Source organism: Taeniopygia guttata, chromosome 4 (genome assembly GCF_048771995.1).
Source record: "Taeniopygia guttata chromosome 4, bTaeGut7.mat, whole genome shotgun sequence".
In the NCBI taxonomy this organism is placed as follows: domain Eukaryota; kingdom Metazoa; phylum Chordata; class Aves; order Passeriformes; family Estrildidae; genus Taeniopygia; species Taeniopygia guttata.
The window spans coordinates 11847588-11869052 of record NC_133028.1 but is presented as its reverse complement, the minus strand read 5'-3'; the positions used below and the strand labels follow the sequence as shown (position 1 = coordinate 11869052).

The 21465-nt window shown below is 38.9% G+C and overlaps 1 protein-coding gene across 6 annotated transcripts in view; it reads right to left on the bottom strand.

The window, feature by feature from the left end:
• The window catches only part of PPP2R2C (protein phosphatase 2 regulatory subunit Bgamma), a 190717-nt gene extending 169808 nt beyond the window's left edge, over positions 1–20909 (bottom strand). For 2 of the 6 annotated variants that reach the window (XM_072927983.1, XM_072927984.1), the window contains exons 1-2: positions 20644–20909; positions 20401–20481 (exon numbers count right to left, since the gene is read on the bottom strand). In XM_072927983.1, coding sequence (XP_072784084.1) covers positions 20401–20430 — 30 coding nt within the window. In that variant the 5' untranslated portion in view covers positions 20431–20481; positions 20644–20909. Of the gene's footprint in view, positions 1–3816; positions 3892–20400; positions 20482–20643 lie in introns of those variants that run through there. The other 4 variants (XM_072927982.1, XM_030270698.4, XM_072927986.1 and 1 more) reach the window with 3 other exon arrangements.
• Between the last annotated feature and the right edge of the window lie 556 nt (positions 20910–21465).

The window sequence follows — 21465 nt, the reverse complement described above, 5'->3', positions numbered from 1 at the left end:
ACTAGGAGAAAAAAGTAAAAGACTGCACAATTAAATATATACTCAGAAGATTACTATGCTGTATAATAGGAATGATAAAAAGCATGTCACAAATTAGTGTAAGACTTGGGTAATGCCTACAGACAGTGTTACAATATTGCTATAAAGACTGTTAGCCCTGAGAGAGGAACTGCTCCGTTTTTAACACGGGAAGAAATGTACACATCCACAAAGGGCTGGGGTTTTGTCAACATCTTCATCTGCCTGATCTCTGATGATTCTGTCAGACATTTCAGTACCAAGGCAAGGCACTGTGAGCACAACAAATAAACAGAACTAAGAGACTCTTCAAGCTAGACATAGTTAGAGTTTTCCCTAAAGAATAAAGGGTTCATCTTCTTCTTCTTCCCAGCATAAAAGGCAAACACTTTCTTTTATTCTGTGTACAACCAAGAAAAGCTGAAAGCAAATGCCACTTCTTTAAATAAACAAAACATTGTACAGTTGCAGAGGTGTACAGTGTACATTAAAAAAGCTGTAAAATAAGGGCTGTGTTATTTCTTTTTAAAATCAGTTACTTTTTTGAATCTACTAAAGGTTTTTCCTGATATTTAGAACACCATGATAGTGAATGCAGACAATTGCATCCAGTGTACTTGAAATTCAGTGTATTCAGAAATCTTGGAAGACTTCAGCCTTGAGTTTTTGCACAAAATCTAATATAATTACACACTGGATATGTCTATATACACTAGTATATTTACACAGCATCATGCTGAAAGGAAAATTTTAAATAATGTCAGAATAGTGCTCATTAAAGTTACAATTAGTCTAGAATTCACTACACATGATTCCATCAGGAACTTGAATCACACTGAGCAGCTGGAGGTGATTGGGTGGTGAGTTAGCACAGCTGCTTCACATCTCTGCAGGTCCACATGCACAAAGCCCATCTCACCTGGCCACAGCTGTCATTGACTGACAAGAACTAAACTTTGACTAGATTCAAAGACTGACAGGACTCCACACAGCTGGATGAATTCTGTGGGTTCTGCCTGCATATATGTCTTTAATCCTCCTATCTTCCTGCCAAGAAGTCCTGTCTTCAAGAAAAGTTTAAATATTTTTACAATAAGTTAAAATGTATAATAACTGCCGCCTTAGGTCAGCAGTTTCCATCTTCTGTAAGTCCTGTACCACTGAAAATGTACTTCTATAGCTCTTGGAATAAAGAAAAGAAACTGTGGATTGTTGAGAATCATACATTTAAGAAAATACAACACACTCTACATGACAACATAGAAAAAAGAAGTGGCTACAGGAACAGTTCTAACCATCTTAAAGAATGAAGAAGATGGAGAAATAAAAAAATATAAGATCCTAGAAAAATATTTACATCATTCAGAAGAGAAATGCTTTGAGGAATACAAAAATCTAACAGCATATGTGAACAAAAAACAAATGCTGTATCAAAAGGTATTTGTAGAAGATCAAACTTTTTGCTGATGAAGACATTGTAAAAATGACATTTTAATTATCTATTTATATATACAGGACTGGAATAATAACCAGTTTAAATCCTGCACATCTGTTGCTGTATTTTCTCAGTATTTCAAGGACACAGACTTTAACCTTACCCCATACTGGTCACCTACCAGTTAGATTTTCCTTCTATACATGACCTATTGTTACTTTGCTAAAAGCTGAATTACTGGACCTGATCTGAGGAAAAAAAAAATCTCACACAAGCAGAGAAACTGCACCAGAAAGGGGTGGCCAAGGGGCCCAGGGGCCAGCACAACGCAGTTTGTCCCAGCGAGCACGGCCCGCGCTGCGGAGCCGTGTCACACTCCAGCCACCCCAGCTCTTTCTCCATCAGCACATCCCATAATTAAATCCATGATAGGCCTGTCACGTTAGAAGTCATCTGAGCTGCAGCAATCAGAATTCCCGTTTGAGGAAGGTAAATCACCATAATGCAACCTCAGCCCCCTCCTAACAGCCCTGCACAGCGCTCAGGCGCTGACCTCTGAGGCTGCGGGCGGTGCTGACCGTCCTCTGACAGGTCTGCAAATGTGAAATGACAGACTCAACCATAAAAATACAGCAAATAACCCTTCTGGTTTTATTACTTGTCATTGCTACGTGTATTAAAAAAAAAATCCTGAGCAAATCTCCTCTGGGAGGATTTGAAAAGATGTGATTAAGCAGACTTCTCAGGATTTTCAGAAAAGAGAGGTATCTATGTTCTATAGCCCCAAATCCCACCTGAAAGAGGGGAACAAAGCCAGCAGCTATGACTTGATGGTTTCAAGCAATACTTTACAACTGATCCCTGCAGAAAAACAGCTATCACCTCGTCAGCAAAAATTGATACGAAAAGTCAGATTTCTGCTTCTCCTGAAGTCAATGAACGTTTTACTGTAGCATTCAATAGGTTCTAAATTGAGTCCCATTAGGATAGAATTCTTTTTTTTAATGATTTTCTCCTCTTTTCAAAAAGAGCAAAGTAACTGCATTTTAAAATATTAATTATTATCACCTGCAGAGAATTACAATAGAACCTTGTGACTTTGCAACAATGATAGAGATACTTGATGAGACTTTCTGAATTTTGCAAATTAACCAATTGGAAAAACACAATAGGAAAGCAACAGAAATTTACTAAGTTCAGTTAAAATTGTTTATACCACTTCATAATGTATTAGTCAATCTGATATGTTGCATCTCAGTTTTCAGATCCTTCACATGCATTGCTGGCTGTATTAAGCGTCATTACTGCAAACTTATACTTAATGCTAGGAATACAAAGGAAGCACGACAACCTCCTGAACCCAGAATAAGGTTTTATTTCTCACCTAAATCCACAGATTCATTGCTCACAACACTTTGATTTTGCAGTCAGTCAGAATTCCAGTGCCACACAAGACTGTCACAGCACCTAAACTTTCACAAATTTGATTTTTTAAACTTTAAATATTACATATAATTATTATTGTGATATATTATTATTATCAAATATAGTTTACTAGTGGAATATGGTTTCTGAATTTGACTTTATTTTTCACAGCTACTTCTATAAGGCTAATACCCAATAAAATTATAACATAATTACATTTGAAATCTGTGAAAATTATTTCCTTTTAATTTACTTTTGTCTTTTATAGAAACTTGTAAGTATTTATTCAAAACCTCCAGTCCCTTTCATTTTCATTTTCTGTGTTCACACAGTTATTTTTCTGCATTTGTACATACCCTTGAAGCAACTAAAGGCAATTGGAAAAAATATTAAGATGTTAAAACAGTATTTTTTTTAATTAGCAAGAGACTACGTGGGAAGATACTGTACTTATTTCAACTTATTTCCTTAATGTACTCTTTTCATGCTAAATATTTCTGTAGAGCAAGCCATTATAATCCAAAATTATTTTTTATTTCTGTAGTTATGTGAAGTCTTTCCTTCTCCCTCATGCACACAATTCTTAATAAGTTATTTGCCAGCAGTGCAAATGCAAATAACCAGAAATTAAAATCTACAGTATGTATTTTGATGACTGCTGCACGCTGGGATCATCAAAATTTTAACCTTACTTTATTCAACACTCTAAAAGGATATAACTCACTTAATGTCAAGCCTGTAGTTGACTTGTTTTCTCCATACTACTCATTATGTGGCCCAATCCCTTATATTTTCTATGGTTTATAGCTTTTTGTGCAGGATTTCCACTGACCGAGTGCAAGAGTGCCTAGCCAGCAATTCAGCATTCCAACCTAGATACCCAAAAACTAAACCCACACCATTAGGGACAGCACATTATAAAGTGCACTGCTTCTTACCTTGCACAGAAACCTCACTACAGGGAAAGAGATTCCAGCTCTCCAGAATGCTAACAACATGTCTTCCAATTTTTGCAATAGATCAGACACGGCTCATAGAACAGTATTCTGCATTTCACTGCTCTGATTCATCTGCTCAACTGGGTGAAAATTAAACCAGCATCATAATATAATTATTATAATACAATGCATACATGTCAGGCATTTAAATTAGGCTCCACAGGCAATTGCACTCTTGATATGGCAATTCTGAAGTGTTTCTGAGAAGGTTTTCAAAGGTAAAAAAAATTCCAAGTTCTTAAAAAAAAGAAACATATTCCATTAGATAACAGGAAACTTAATGCCTTCGCTTCTGATCTTCTGTAACTTTGCAATCATAAGGTCTACTGGAAAATTCCCTGTTTCTTGAACTGAGTAGGTGACTATTTGCTACAGAAACTTATCAGTCTGTGCTTTTAATGAAGAGCTGGCCCAAAAGTACATACACTCTTGAATATAGTCAAATTGATTATATTCACCTTGTCAATTTGAAGTTCCTCTTTCAAAACATTCAAGTACTAGAGCTTTCTCCAGGAGAGGTTGATGGAATTCTTTCTTTTATTAATGGCCAAAGGGATACCAGGAATTTTCTTGTGAAGCTTAAGGTCAAAGCTAAACTGGCAATCTTAACTAGATTTTTCTGTGAAAAATCAGCCTGAAGCCAACCTGGGGGAAAAAAATTGTTAGCCTCAATGGTTAGGAGTTCATCAAAGTTGGAAACTGGAAATACAATCCTGCAAAAAGAACTGTATTACCTTCAATAACAGAGAACAGTCAACTTCTATCAGAGTTTAAAAAGATAATTCAAACATATTTGTGGTAATTTTGACAGGATGTCAAAAGAAATGTTTGCATATAAACAGAAAATACTGAAAAATCTTTAAAAATTAAACTGAATTTTTTTTTTTTTAATTACCTCTTTCCAGCTCATTGTATTGACAAAAAAATACCTATTTTCAAATGAAGAGAAGGGACAAAGATCTTTAACATATAGGACAGTATATTCTACATACCAACCCTCCATTACTAAGAGTGACCAACATGTTTAACATCAAATCCTATCTGAAACCTAACAGCCCTTGATGCAAGCAGATGGTTTTAATCCCACCAAGGAAATTTTCTTCTCCTTTGAGAACTGTGAGGTGACATGGCCATCCACTTTCATCAAAGTCCTCTGTTCCATTAGGAAATCCGTGTCTCTGGGGACACATGCACACAGGAGTTACATGCTGGAGGAGAAACGCATGCAAAAGTAGAGTTACACCAAATTTCTCCTCTGATGGCAATGAGTGTTGAAACTATGACCTTGTTCCCAACACCAGGCACTTTTGCAGCTACACAGAAAGCAGTTTCCCATATAGGCATTTTTGTCCCACAGGACCCCCATCACCTCAAAACAAAATGAGCTCGTCATGATTACCAGAAATCCCTGGCAGTATTGACTGTACATTTCTCTTCCCTGAGCCTGTATACACAGTAATTAATTGTATATAATAACTACATCAAGTCATCCAGCAATAGTTATTCATCAGCTTGTAATGAACACAAATGTAAACTTAGTGTTTTATAGAACCTGTGTCTATTTATGCATGTCTATTTACTACAAATAGATCAATTTCAAGTAGAACATTTTGTTGTTTTCCAGTTATCTCAAATCATCCCTCTACACTTCTAGTTTCCACTGAAGTTTGCCATTATTTATTTCACTTCAAATACTAAAACCACAACAGCTACATGTAAGAGGACAGAAAGGAGAAAACAAAACCATCCTTGTAACTATTCACACTACAGAGAAGCCCCAAAATATTAGCTATATACACTGGAAAAAGAAATGTTTAAAGATGTTGATGGAAGCTTATGATCACAACACAGTTCTTACCCAAAACCTACATCCAAAGTATTCATCTTCTTGTTTCAGCAGGACGTAGAGCCTTATGAATCAAGTTTTATCCAGGACTCCACTCAAACACCAGGCCACCACCTGCTCCTTGAAGAATTGCCATGGTTCACAATTCCCAGTCCCCTTCCTCATTTCATAGAATCCAGACACAGTGAAGTCACTGTGGAAAAACTAGACCAACTCTTGATCTGATGGCAGCCAGAATTTAACTAATCTTCATGTGTTTACCTAGAAAAGATTGTTGAGCCACTGTGACTGTTTTAATTTTCAGATGGAGTTCAAATTTCAGGTTATAAATTCTTACAACAGAAAACCTGCATTTCATATACACAAACAACTTTATTTTAGACACATGTGCAGTACTATGTGAGCAGTTCCTAAGTAGCTTTTGAACACAATGAAACAGAACAATAAAGCTTTGGGAAGGCGCTGGGCTGCAGAGAGAATTCCCTCAACCCTGGCTTTGAGGTAGGCAGGGATGGTCCCTACAGGACTCTGCTGAGCAGAGATAACAGCCACTGTCAAAACAGGTTTCCTCGAGCAGATTGCCTAACAATCTGGGAAGGGCAGGATCCAAAGATTTCCCAAGGAGAACATTTTCACATCCTATCAGTCTTTCAGCTCTGCCCAGACTGTCCATAAAAAGGCTCATATAGCAGGCTAAGATGTGATGGAAGGCTGAGAAAAATCAGTCTGGTAGAAACTAGGTGAAGTCTAAATTAATTTTTTTGTAGTTTACTGAAGAGAAACTCTTATGAACCTTCTTTACCTTGTGTCATTTCCCTTTTTTTCTTTTATTTTAAATGACTGCTGAGATACAGCTATGCAGTGATTTTTTTTCCCAAATAAATTATGAGGTATTAGCATATGCCACAGTCAAAGGGAATTTTTTTTTAAATAATCATGAATACTCAATCCACCCTACAGATATAATAATCACTCATGGGAATGGGACTTAATATACCAATCTTCAAACATCATGGTTTCTCTCTCCACTGGCCATATCTGAAAGGCTAAGAAAGTTCATATAGATATTTCAGCCAACCAGCTTCTGGAAATCCTGTAGATATTATTTACAAACATTTGCTATGCTCATTAAGTACTATAATTGAAATACTTACATTTTTCTAAATAAAAAATATAAACTCAAAACAAGGACACTTCCACCTCTTCACTAACAGTGATAATAACTAAACATATCTTAAGATGACCAAATCAGCAGACTTAGCTGGCAAACAAAGAAACCAAAAGTACCCTATAAGATATTGAAAATAAATACATTCCATATGCTTTGGGATATTTTATAATGGAGCCTTAGGTGACAGATAAAGTTGAATAGCAAGATGCATGGCTACATGCAGATAAATATCTGATTTATTTATCCATAGTAGACAAACAAGTAGACCCCTTTAGCTGCAGGTTTACTAATAGGGGTAAACAAAGAGGAAAAAAAAGAGTTAGATAAGGAAGTAGACCAGATTATATTTCACATTCAATATTACTCCCTTAAAAATAAATCAACAGAAAGACAGAGATAGTAATATAATCAATTGTACATTACAAGAAAGCAAAAAGATACACTAATCCAAATGGCCTCTATTCCATTTTTTCATTCCTGCTCTGTTTCAAAAAATACAGATTTTAATTCTAAGAGATATAAAATGTGACTGTAAATACCTCTAGAAATTAAAATTTATGGCTTGCCTAGCAACTGCGTCTCGTAAACTTGCATACATGCAGTATTCTGCATGGTATTTGGTACGAGCTTTTGTGCTTTCGCAGCAACGAGGTTGAATTATGGTTGCTGTGGGAACTATATCTTTGAATTTCTTGATTTGTGCTCTCATCTGAACTCAAATGTTACATTTACATAGGTAAGCGTTTGCTGGTGGAAAAGGAATCTGTGTGAATGGTTACATACTTAAGTATTCTTACCAAAGAAACAACACAGCTCCGTGTCTGGAGAAGTACAGAGCCCCAATTACTGTCACACTGCATACACAAAAAGTAAAATAGAGACATGTAAAACCTGGCAATCAAATGTGGCAGGGTACCTATAGAAGCAGCAATATGGGATGATGTCACTGAAAGCTGGGGGTTTGCAATCCTTCATTTGTTCAGCTTTTTAACCACAGGGTTTAAATAAATGCTTTCTTTCAACCATTTGATGAGAGAGCTAAAAAGAGAACACAGAGAGAGGGAGGAAGAGAAAGAGAGATACACAGCTGTCAGGTGCTTTGGAGCTTCTTTGTGAGTGATCTTAGCAAGTGTGAGGGGGTCAGTAGTGCCCAGGTCAGCACTGTCCAGCCCCAGCCAGCACAGGCATTGCTCTGGGTACTTTCTGAACTTGCAGCTAAAGCAAGCAATGACTACACAAATCTAAAACTTGATGCGCAATACAGGTCACAAGCTGCTCTAGAGACTCACCTCCCCATGGGAGGAGAAAGAGAGAGACAGATCTTCCTGCTTCTAGAGATGCTCTCTAGCAGAGGTGATTTGCCTCATAGTAGAATCAAGAAGCTTAAATTTTGAGGTCCGTTTTCTTGACACAAAATAGTCCATTTACTATTTCTGCATGGATACATTTTATGATTTGACATCATCAAGCAAATAGAAGTCACGTCCTCCAACAAAGCTCTCTGCATTTTTGGAGTTATCATTGAACAATTATGCCTCTAAAATCATCAGACTAGGAATCAGAAATACCAAGTTAAAATTCCAATATTCTTAAATTGAAATAAATTTCAATGCACAGTTGTTACTTCCAGAAGTCAACACAGGTGTCATGCTTTAAGGAAGATTTTTGATTAATGTGGAGGAGCGTGAGGAGAGGGAGAAATCAAAAAGTCACAGAGTCACAGATTCTGAGGCATGGTGTCACCTTTCTGAAGAAACACCAATGCACAGCTACACTCTCAGTGCACTCAGCAGACTCACAAGGTCTCTCTAGCTTTCACTTAGGAAAGGTGGACATTCCACTAGAGCAAGTATTCTTGGGGAGAAAAAACTCAACCCAGAAAAAGTAATCAAAGTGAAATATGGCTGGGATGCCCTGATTTAGAACAGAGGAATCGGCAGAAAGTAACGGCCTGCCAAGATTAAGGGGAAAAAGAAAAAAACATACATGAAAAATCTCAAGATAAAAAATCCCACCATTTTAAGATGCAGTGCATGAAAAATAAGAATTCTTCTTCCTTTAAATTTATTATATCTACTTTGTATACCATTACAAAGGACACCAAGTTAGTGCTTCTTGCAAATAAATGAAATCTGAAGCATGGGATATTTCCACAACAAACAATCAATTTCAAAACAGAGTTTACAATGTTAACACAAGAAATTATCAGAGAAACTTCAAAAATAAGAGTTATCTGATAAACAAAACCATATATTGATGAAAACTAGTCTGTATTCAAAATTTCAAAGATCACAAAAATTACTCAGTATGACAGACTTAACAAGAAGCCAACAAGTCTTGCAAGGATAACACTTCTACTTTGCATCTTCGAGCCTAGTCATAACACAGAAGTTTATTCTGGGTATAAAGAGAAGGAATATTATATTAACATAATTTGTATCTCCCAAAGAAACTGGGGGTTATTTTCCTTTCAGGATCTCAAGATCACACTAAATATGGTAGTTAGTTATAGCAGTCGTGTGAAGTGGAAAGGCACATCACTAACAATGCAGTCATGCTGAATAGTTTTACAACTCACTTTTGAATGACACATGCCCTTTCTATGAATAGAACGTCAAATCAACAGCCCCTTTTAGTGTCTAGACATAATTGTCTCTGAATTGAATGCATCAGCATTAACTGCAATACCAAAATGGTCCCAACTAAAATAATGGAACTGTCTCTTGCACCTTACTTCTGCGTATTTTGTAAAAATTACACAATAGAATAGGTGGAGAAAGATTTATGAGGTTAACATTTTGCATATTCCTGCAATCAGCCCAACTGCCAACTCTATTCACTGTGACATGAGCCACTATAAAATGTGGTTGCAAATAAACATAACCAGAACATCTGGGGAATGTATACATTCTGAAAAGAAACTGTATTTGATGGAAGACTTAAAAACTTACAAAAAAGCTATCGCTTTTTTGAACATACAAATATTTTTAAATATTAAATATTTCAACTGTAATAGCCATGTGCAAAATATTATGAATATAAAAACCTAGTATTTATTTACATACTTATTCTGAAGCCTCCTGGACAAAAAGTCAAACACATCTACACTGATCTTACAGAATTTTCTTTTGATTTTTATATGAACCTTGCATAGATATAAGAAAAAAGTGTATATATGGACATTTGTGACTATGTAAAAAATATAGGAATTTCAAAACTATTTTTCAAAATAACTAAAAATAAGAGTTCTTCATATTGGCACATTCCGATATTAGAATGTTGTACACAACTTCATAATGTAATGTCTAAATTGTCTGACAGAGCAGCTTGCATATGTAATCTGAAGGCCACATGATGATACCACATAGAGGTATGAATGGAATCCAATGGTACCTTCTATGAAAGTAGTCACATTTCTAGATTTACTAACTGGAAATATGAAGTAAGTCAACAGCAGGATACTACCACATGGAGGAGTATTCAAGGCTGATAACAAATTAAATGCTCCATTCTTACCCTTCACTGGAACCACAAGGTCTTTTACTATCCTATACTTAATGTCCATAAAGAGAATCACAGGATCACTAAGGTTGGAAGACACCCTTAAGATCATCCATTCCCACTAGTAATACCACACTGCCAAGTCCCCACTAAACCACATCCTAAAGCAGCAAACCTAGCTATCGTCAGCAATGGTGACTCCACAACTTCCCTGGCAGCCTGTTCCAATGCCTGAACATCCTTTCAGTGAAAAACTTTTTCCTAATATCCAATCTAAACCTCCTCTGGTGCAGCCTGAGGCAATTTTTCTTGTCCTGTTACTTGTTACTTGGCAGAAGAGACAAATCCCCACCTCTTTGCAATTTCCTCTCAGGTAGTTGTAGAGAGCAATAAGGTCCACCCTGCGTCCTCCTCCCCAAGCTAAACAACCCCTATTCCTTCAGCAACTCTCCACAAGACTTGGGCTCCAGACCCTTCATCAGCTTAATTTCCCTTCTCTGAACGTGTTCCAGCGCCTCAAAATTTGCACAAAATATATAAGGTGATCACCCAAAAATATATCATCAACACGCGGCTTATTCACTCTTCATGAGAAACAAATATACGCTTCCTAATACTGAGTATCCTACTAAGCTTTTAATGACAAAAAGACCCAAGGAATATATTAGGCAGCTGAAAAAAAAGCTCACCTGTTTCTTAATACTCCAGTTACCTCATGAAACAAAGTCACATCACTGCATCAGTTTTTAACACTCACAATGAATCTGAAGATATAATAGCTTTGATAAGATCTATCATTAGAGCAAGTAGCAATCTAGGATTCCACCCACAAATATCAGAGCCTAGGTTAAATCATGCACTTGAAAATATGCTCGGGAAGTCTGGCCTCCTTCCTGCCCACAAGTACAAGTACGTGTTTTAATGCCTTCTGCCAGTACCTCATTGTTCTTTAGTTTTATAACCCACAAATTATAGATGGAATCACTATCAATTGCTCTGCAGTGCTAAAGAAAAAAAAAAAAAATAAAGAGAAAGCACATTAGAAGCACATGGAAGTGTGCACATTGGTTTTGCTATTTTACATATATATTGCTATTTTCAAAACACCAGCTGTATGTTCTTACTGTGACAGAAGAGCCACTCCTTACATAGAAAACAATACCAAAATGACTCAGAAGTCACTCTGTCTCACATGAAGTTGCACTGGGGAAAGCCAGCCACCATAAAGGTCTTCCTGCATGTTAAAAATCCATGGTGGGCTAGTCAGAAACATCTATGTTTAAAAAGACTTTGCAGATTAAGTAAAAGATACTGCATTCATCAAGTCAACCAAAGGTTTTAGCATGGTATTCAAGCAGAATATTTAAAAACATACACTTAACTGATACTGAAAATTGAAGGAAATTAAAGCACTAAGTCTCTAATGCTGTCTCTAGAAATCAGCAAACTATGAACTGAGTGACCGAAAAAGTGACGTGAAACCCCTGGAGTCAGTCTTAAAATTAAAAAAAAAAAAAAATTTTAAAAATCTATGGTGGGAGGTTAAAAGAGACTTTGCTAAGTTCAAAACTGCTAGAAATTTATGTGGCAGCTCCCTCTTCTGGATCACCAAACCCTGACAATTCAGCTGAGATGGCAAGATCTAGAATCTGACTAGTAAGTAACACCTTTTCAGTGTCGGTGGGTTTTGTTATGTACCATTAGTCAATCCCACAAAAACTTCTGGGCTATTGCCCATTATTTTGAATTTGTTTCTATTCAAGTAGCATACAGTGAGGAAAAGGTAGATGAAAATACCTGAATAGTTTGAAATACTTTTGGAATTTTCTCATCAGGCAATAAAAACATGCAAGAAAAAAAAAAAAAAAACTTTTTGCAGAAGTTAAGCTTCTGGATTGAAACAGAAGAATTGATCTTGAGATTTCTTTCAGCTTTGACAGGTTCATACATAAAAAAATCCTTGCACAGTAGAAAAAACTTATCTGTGCATCAGCTCTTCAGACACTCTGCAAGACAGCTTGGGCAATTTCTGCACACATTTCTAAACTGGAATTGGAAAAATCAGAAAATTGGTACTCTCTGCTCCTATATAAAATTCATCTCCATACAAGTACCCTGGCTTTCTGACTTGACCTATAATTGAAGAGGAAGCTTTGTGAAGACCTGGTGATTTTTATGTATCTCAGCTGGAACCATAGGCAAATCTATACTCTCTAAATTGTCCATCACTATTCAAGATGAATTACAATGTTTGACTTAAATGTAAAAAATTACTCTAAATGGCAAATTTACAGCCCAAATGGAATCATTGTTTACTTCATCAGTGTAATTATTGATAACAAAATCATTACCTGAATTAAATTATTGAGTGTTTAATGAGGAAGAGGGTTCATTAAAGATGCCCCTGTTAAAATTCTGGACCAGGTTACTTGAAAGCATAATTTTTTACTTGCTAATAATTGCATAATCAGGTTCACAGCAGTGTGATTTCATCTTTCATGGTGTATATATATACTGAGTGCCTCATAAAGTATATGGCAAACTGAAATACCAAGGAAATTTTGACCATTCAAGCATGGATAAAACTAAAATTGCCAGGAGTTATTTGGATGGAACTGAAGCGATCATATAAAATGGAAAGCCTTATGGACCTGGAAAGAGTGAGAGAGAAGGAAAAGAGCTAAGATTTGCTATGCAGGTACCTGCTGCAAATGGCAGACTTTCAATGACACAAAGGAGAGACATCTTTGTCAAACTGTACAACAATCAGTGGACTGAAATTCCCTTTGTGGAGGGGAGAGTTACAGAGAACAAAGGAAAAGTAAAACCAACAGAAACTAGAAAATCCAAGCAAGTGTATAAAGGGGCAGACTGGAAAGCAGTGCCCCACTAGACCTGCTGCTTACAAGCAGAGAAGGTTTGGTGAGAGATGTGGTTGTCATAGGTCATCTTGGATACAGTGACCATGAAATGATAAAAAGTTTTTGATTCTCGGTGAAATAAGGAAGATGACCAACAAAACTTCCAGCCAGCAGGACCAGAGCAGTGACTGACCCACTGTACTCAGATTGTTCCCCTGAACTGGTGAGGTCAGACCTTGAGTTCTGCCTCCTGCTCCGGGCCCCTCACTGCAAGAAAGACATCGAGGTGCTGAAGTGAGTTCAGAGAAGGGAAACAGAGCTGCTGAAGCATCTGGAGAGTAAATCTTAGGAGGAGTGGCTGAAGGACCTGAGTGTGTTTAGTCTGGAGAAAAGGAAGCTCAGGAGGAACCTTACTGCTCCTTAAAACTACCTGAAAGGAGGGTGTAGCCAGCTGGGGTCAGTCTCTTCCCCTAGGTAACAAGTGACAGGAGGAAATGGCCTTAAGACACCCCAGGGGAGGTCCAGACTGGACATAAGAAGAATTTCTTCAATGAAAGAGTGGTTAAGCATTGGTATGGGTTGCCCAAAGAAGTGGTGGCATCACCATCACTGCCAGTATTCAAGAAAGGACTGGATGTGGAATTTAGTGCTATGGTTTAGATACCATGGTTATGTTTGTCAAAGGTTGGACTCAATAATCTTAGAGGTCGTTTTTAACCTAAATGAGTCTGCCACTCTATGACTAGAAAGCAAAAAGTAAACTGGCTGAAGACCACGTTCTGGAAACTGAGATGATGAAGGCTGCAACTTACAGCATTTAAGATCCAGAGAATTAAAAAATTCTCTGGATGTTAGAGGTGTGAAGTCCTTGAAAAAGGAAAATCTGAAAACCTGTTTAAAAAAAAAGCTCAGTCTGTTGTTCAAGCTTAATCCAAACAGCAATACCATTTTTCAGGTTACTGAAAAGGAGCTGAAGTCTTTGGTCAGACATTTGCAAAATAAAATAATTAACAAGTATTTGTTTTATGGTCAAATGACGTTTAATGACTCTTAGGAGAAAACACACTCTAATATTCATATTACGTTCCAATGGAAACACTATGTAGGCAAGAATTTTATGAATCATTGTAATTAAATAATCTTAATCTACTTTAAAAAATTAATTTATTCCATAAATTCAAACCAGGAATTAATCAAACCACCAAAAGAGGAAACAACAAATAAAAAATGTAAATAAGTCACTTACCTTTTCCATTTCATAACAAGTACATATACTTTCCAGTATTTTATTGTCAGTCTTTTTTATAATACAGAAACATCTGAATTAATGATTTTTACAAAACCCATGCCATGTATAAACCACATGTAAAAATATCACAAATGGACTACCGCAGAAAAGTATCACTAGAAGTAAAGCTATCATAAATACAATTTCAATATATCCTAACCCTTCCTCTTTGCCTATCATGCTGCTTTTTTCATATTGAAACTTAATGTCAGATTGTGCAGCAACAACCAGAAGTATAATCAAATACCCACATTTTCTTGTAATGAGTCATTTACTGGGTCTGGTCTGTGCTATAATGGGAATAAATTATGATGCCACCACTTCAAGCAGAAGCCCTTTCCCTGTGCCTCAACAGCTCTCCAACATCACTGATAGTTAACCAACCAAGCACCAATATAAGTCAGTGCAAAATAAAGGATGCATGAAATACAGGGACTTGCTGAATGTATAAACAGGAATGTGTGAGGTAGGACAGGAATAACTGCATTATTCACATACATGGCACCAGAGGGGCTATCAGGGTACACACAAGCCCTGTGACACACCTTACAGCACTGTATGCACACTGGCAGCATCCTAAGCTGTTTAAGACTGAAAGAGGCACTTAGTGCCATGTTCCAGGTGACATGGGGGTGTTTAGTCATAGTTTGGACTCAATTTCAGAGGTCTTTTCCAACCTAATTGAAAATGTGCACTGAGGTGAGGAAAGGGGAGTATCAATCTCTTCCAAGCATTTTTATTTCCTTTGAATAAAAACAGAAATGTGGTCTGCAGAAAAACCACAGTTCAGCTCACTACATCTAACAGTCATCAGTCACAGCCAGCAGGGTTTCACGAGAAGAAAGACCTGCTTAGCAAACCTGACTTCCTTTTATGATAAAATAACCCCCTTACTTGATCAAGGGAAGCCAGCTGATGTCTTCTTTTTGGATTTCAGTAAAGCTTTCAATACTGTCTCTCACATGATCCTTCTGGACAAAGTGTCCAGCACACAGCTGGATAAACACATCATGGCATGGCTGAGCAACTGGCTCATGGGTGGCGCATGATGAGGGGACATCAGACTGGGGACCTGTCACTAGAGGGGCTCTACAGGGCTCCATCCTTGTCCCTGTGTTCTTCAACATCTTCAAAAATGATATGGATGCAGGACTGAAGCAATACAGAGCAAGTTTGCAGATGATACAAAACTGGGAAGAGATGCTGACTCCCTCAAAGGCAGGGAGGCCCTGCAGAAGGATCTCCACAAATGAGAGGGCTGGGCAATCACCAATCATATGAAGGGAACATGGAGAAGTGCCAGATTCTGCACCTGGGATGGGGCAATCCTGAATGTAGAGACATAATGGGGAATGAGATGCTGGAGAGCAGTGCCATGGAAATGGACCTTGGGGTCCTGGTCAACAGAAAGCTGGATATGAATCAGCAGTGCCCTGACAGCCAGGTGGGACATCCCTGTCCTGGAGGACATCAGGCACAGCATTGTCAGCCAGGCCAGGGAGGGGACTATCCTGCTCTGCTCTGCACTGGGGTGGCCTCACCTCGAATGCTGAGGGCAGTTTGGGGCACTGTGATGTAATAAAGATATAAAGCTATTAGAAAGCATCCAAAGGAGGGCAGTGGAGATGGTGAAGGACCTTCAGGGGAAGCTGTGAGGAGTGGCTGGGGACACTTGGTGTGTTCAAGTGGAAAAGGAAACTGAGGGGAGACCTCACTGCAGTCTGTAACTTCCTCATGAGGGGAAGAGGAGGGGCACACACTGATCTCTTCTCTGGTGACAGTGACAGGATCCCAGGGAATGGCCGAAGTTGTGTCAGGGGAGATTTAAGTTGGATATTAGGAAAAGGTTCTTCATCCAGCTGGTGGCTGGGCACTAAAACAAGCTCCCCAAGGCAGTGCTCCAAGCCTGACAAAGTCCAGGAAGTATTTGGACAACCCTCTCAAGCACATGCTGTGATTCTTGGGGATGTTGCTGTGCAGGGTCAGGAGTTGGGCTCAGTGATCCTGTGGGTCCCTTCCTTCCAACTTGGCATATTCTGTGATTCTGTGATCTCCAAACTGGACATCTGGAAGCCCAGTTCTGTAAAGCACACCATCCACCTAAGATGGAAATACAGCATCCATTCATGGTGATGATCCTCTGAAAGAAATCTTGGCAAACTGTGAAGCAGTAAGAAAAGGTCTGCTACCATGCCTTTTTGTACCAAAAATCACTTACTTGGTTCTGCCACAAAAGGACTGGGATGTGAAAACATCTACAGAAGAGACTTCCTAATTAGACCTTGCTAATGAAGATATAACTCACAAGAACATTACTTTAGTTGTAAGCTTGTTCAATCACATTGCTTTCTCTGGAATTGGTGAAATAATGGAAAAGACAGTATTGAACCAAATCCAGACTTATTGTCTTTGAAAACTACAGTAAACAAAAAGCTATTTTAGATAAACCTGACAGTGATTAAACTCCAATTAATGAGTTCACAAGTCTTCTAGTTCCTTAAAATGGCACATTGTTCAATTGTACTTTCACAGCAAAACAGTAGATTACCCATCTTCTCAATAAATCTCACTACAAATTACTCATAAATGAAAGAGAATGTTACAGCAGCATAAGGTAAGTAATAGGAAGGTTCACATTGCAATTCACAAGGCTAAGAGATGCTAAAAGAGCTTTCAACCTCTCAAGAGCATAAACTTACAAAATAGATGAAAAGAAAATTTATACTGTAAACCTATATCAAGTCTTTAATGAGGTAATTTTAAGAGTGAAAACTAAAAATATTATTTTTGACTGAATCTTTTCATTAAACATATTATCATTCATATCTAGAATAACATAATGCCAGCTTAGAATTCACAGCCTAAAATATTTCAAACATGCTTTAACCAACACAGTTTGCAAGAAGTTAATGTGATTTGGAACTTAAAGCAAAGGCTCTAGATTAGGCAACCCTGTTAACAGTCCAGTACATCATTGGACACAGAGTAAAAGATTTGACTTTTCAGAAGTCCCATGTTGTTATCTGCCTAATAGTTAACGTTCACCTTCTAAAGAAAATCACATCCTTAACTTCTATATTTCATTCTTGAAGCCTGTAAATGGATACACTTCTATTGTTCTTCATACAGCTTTTGTGAGGCTGCACTTACTGCGAGCAAAGTGCTTTGAGATTTTTAGCATGAATAAAATATATTTTGCACTTAGACATTAATTATAGAAGTAGCAATATTTGAAATAGGATTTTGTTTCAAGGCAGCAAGACTAAATCAAACATGATTATCTTGGCTTTGATTGTGATATTTCACTTACTATGCTCTATTTTCCTTGCATTTGAAATATGCAATTTTTCTTTTCTGTTATGTAAATGAATGTTTTTCATCTAACACATCTATTTTTGGAAAAAAAATATTTTTTCTTTCCTAGGCTAAGACAGAAATGTTGCAGAACACAGCTCTGAAGTCTAACTGACAGAGTTAGAGTACTGCAAGGTCAATGCAAGCATTCAATAGCAAAAGCAGCAAGAGATGCCCAGAACACTAACAGAACTTTTTAATATGCAAATGTTTATATACACAGATATCTATCTAGATATATAAATCACACTATAATATTTAATATAGATAAACTAGTCCTTTTGTCCATCAGTAGGTGGAAAATGCAGCTACCCAATGCAGTTGCAATTAAAAGTTGTGGCCTTTCTGAAAAGTAAAAAAGAACTGGGATAAAGAGAGAAAAAAAAGTCTGTGATGGAAGTAATGGGAACAATCAATTTTAAACTAAAGATTCTGTCTAACTCTGTGTAATTTACTTTACAGGCATACTTCAGCAAAGGAAAAGGTTTGGACTTCATCCAAAAACAGTGTCAAGCAAAAGAGGTCAAGTCATCTGCCACCATGGACTTCTGTTTGAACTATTTTTCACTTCTGCAAAGTCTGCTGATTATATTACTCTGTGTGCTCTTAGATATAAGTGGCATTAATAGCCAGCAGATACTCTGGGAAAATGTCATATTTATATACAATATATTATATTTATATGCAATATATTATATTTATATACAATATATTGTGTGTGTATATATACAATGTATTGTATATATAATTTATACACAATATATATTTATATACAATATAATATATATGTCATTTTTTTATACAATATATTAACATAAACAGGGTTTACTACCTGCAGATGACTTTGATTCTACAGGTTTTGTGATCAAATTACATTGCTTCAGTGTGTTTCCTGGTCTCTGAATTTCATATATTTCCATGGTAAGTTAAGAGAAAACATTTAAGATTCCTATTTAAGTTGGGGAATAAAATTTGGAATCCAAAAATTGGCAGTATTAAAGAGAACTGAAGTCAGGGTTAGCAAAATAATTTAAAAGAATATGCCCTGTGAAAAAAGATGACCCAATAAATCAAAGGAATAAAACATCTGTTGAGAAAAAACGTTATCATCTCAAAGCAGTGCTGAAACACTGGTATTTACCCAGACAAATGAGGTTAAGAAGCATATTCTACTCATTCAAATCTTTAAATTAAAGTAAATGCCAACCTAAAGCTCATTTTCAGCATTCTGTGATGCCTAAGAAATGCTGTCACTCACTCATTACACTCCTTCACATGGATATAATTTCCACCCCCATCTATCGTCATCACATCTGGTTTGGTATGCAGTTTCACCAAAAAAAAATCACGTAGGCAAAAATAAATTACAACATCTTTTGATAAACGCTTTAGTATGCAATTGTGTGTAATTACACACACTATTAAGTGCACCTTGAAATATAGGGACACCGCTCACCATGGAATAATAGGAATGAAAAACTTAGTCCAAAACCTTGGTCAAGCTATAGCTTATTATTAGTACACTGGGGTTTAAATCATTTCTCCAAACAGCAAAAAACAAGACACAAAACTTCAAACCATAAAAGATCACGGATAATAGCTGAAGAGACACCAAACAGGTAATCTTTCTGCCTGCCCCAAGGCTTTATCTCTTCAATGTATGTTTGTGAAACAAACATTAAATATCTCAAATGAATGGGATTTCATTATCTACCTAATTCCTATATTCCAGTGTTTCCCTGTTGTCAAGCTTTCCTTAGTGTTGAATCTGAAGCCAATCTACTACAGGGTGCCACCTTCCTCTGTATTGGAAAGTTTTTCAGTCTAACTCAACTTCTGATGCATTTTAAACGTTTACAAAGAATAAATACACTCTTCTTAGAAATCCATAACCCCAGCAGACCAAAAACATCAAGATGAGGTCTTAGTTCCACTTAACTCATTGACAACAGACACTGGAAGATGCTCATGGGCACAGCACACTACACATGTGGCATCCTGGAGTACACAGGTTCACACCTAAGTTCAAATACTCTGCATGTTCAAAATCATACACAGTGTGGTATGGTTGGTATGAGAGGCTTTCCTGTCCTGACACCCGATGACAGTTCCTCTTCTGATCACAGAACATTAATAAATAAAACTTTCCAGGTGACTTCTTTCTTCAAAGTTAAAAGTGAAAAAAGGCCAGAAAACTTTCCAATCCACTTTGCAACAACACCCACTGACACCAAGGTCAGAAGGTCTCATGCCATCTAAGCTGCTACACGTAGAACAAACTTTCCCCCGCCTCCGCCCCCGCAAAACAAAACGAGCCAAGACACTTTCACAAGGCCTAGAACATGCAAACCACCGGCAGATATCCCTTTGCCAGCCCACCTCCACACCTGTCCTTGGGCACACAGGCTGCCACGGTGTGTCCGCCAGCAGCGAGCCCGTTTCCCTGCCGCGGCGGCCGGGACAGCGGGCAGGGGACGCGCCCGCTCAGCATCCCCGCACTCACCTTCAGAGACCTCGAGCTCGGCCGCTCCATTGAGCTGGTAGAGGCACCAGTCAGCCGCGCTCTCGCCGGGGGGGCCGCCGGCTGGGCAGGAGGAAAGGCACAGTCAGTCGGGCACGGGGCCAGCGGGGGCACAGGGCTGAGCAAGGGACAGGGAGAGTGGCGGCGAGGGGGAGAAAAGAGAGCGGGGAGGAGAGATGGAGAGGGCTGAGAAGGGAACGGAGGATGAGAGGGGACGGCGGGTACCGGGGGAAGGAGCGCGTTTCCAGATACCCTGTTTGTGGGACATGGGTGTTGCCCTCCGGAATGCGCCCGCTGCTCTGAACTGTTCTTTGCTTTGCTCCCAGCGCCCGTGGCTCGGGGCGCCTCCTCCTTCTCCCAGCGGAGCGGGCGCAGGCAGCCTCCGCTGCCTCGGGGTGCTCGGGGAGCCGGGGGAGGGAGGACGGGGAGGAGGGAAGGCTCCGCCCGGAGCTCCCGGCGGAGGCGGCGCAGCCTCGCCCGGGCCCGCCGCGCCCGGCCCCGAGGTGTGAGGGAGCCCCGGAGCGCCGCGGGGCCGGGGGGCCAGCCGAGCCCGGCCACGGCGGCTTCGGCGGGATGCGGTGCCCCAGCCTGGCCTTGCCCCGGCCAGGACAGCGCTCCCTGCTGCCCGTCCCGTTTGGGTGTGCGCTCCCCGTCAGGTGCCGCCCGTGTCCGCGGTGCGGGCAGCCTGGCGAGCGTGGGCGCGCATCCCGGCTGCCCCCGAAGCCGGGACGCGCATCCCTGGCGGGGGACACCACACACCAGGCACCCACTGCCAGTGGCACCCACTGCCAGTGGCCCTAGTGCCGCTCAGCCTCGCCACGGCTGCGTTCGACCCATAATATTGCCCTCAGTTGTCTTACCGTCCCTAGGCCACTTGGGCTATCACTGATCAAGGCTACGAATGCCGCATGAGCAGTCGGGTTATATGTACTGCAAGGCTGGAGAGTGGTTTTCATCTGGTCCACGAGCCCCTGTGAATACACAAACTGTCTTTACGGCATCCCTGAGAGGTTAGTAAGAAAGCAAACCTGCTACCAAGTAAGTCTA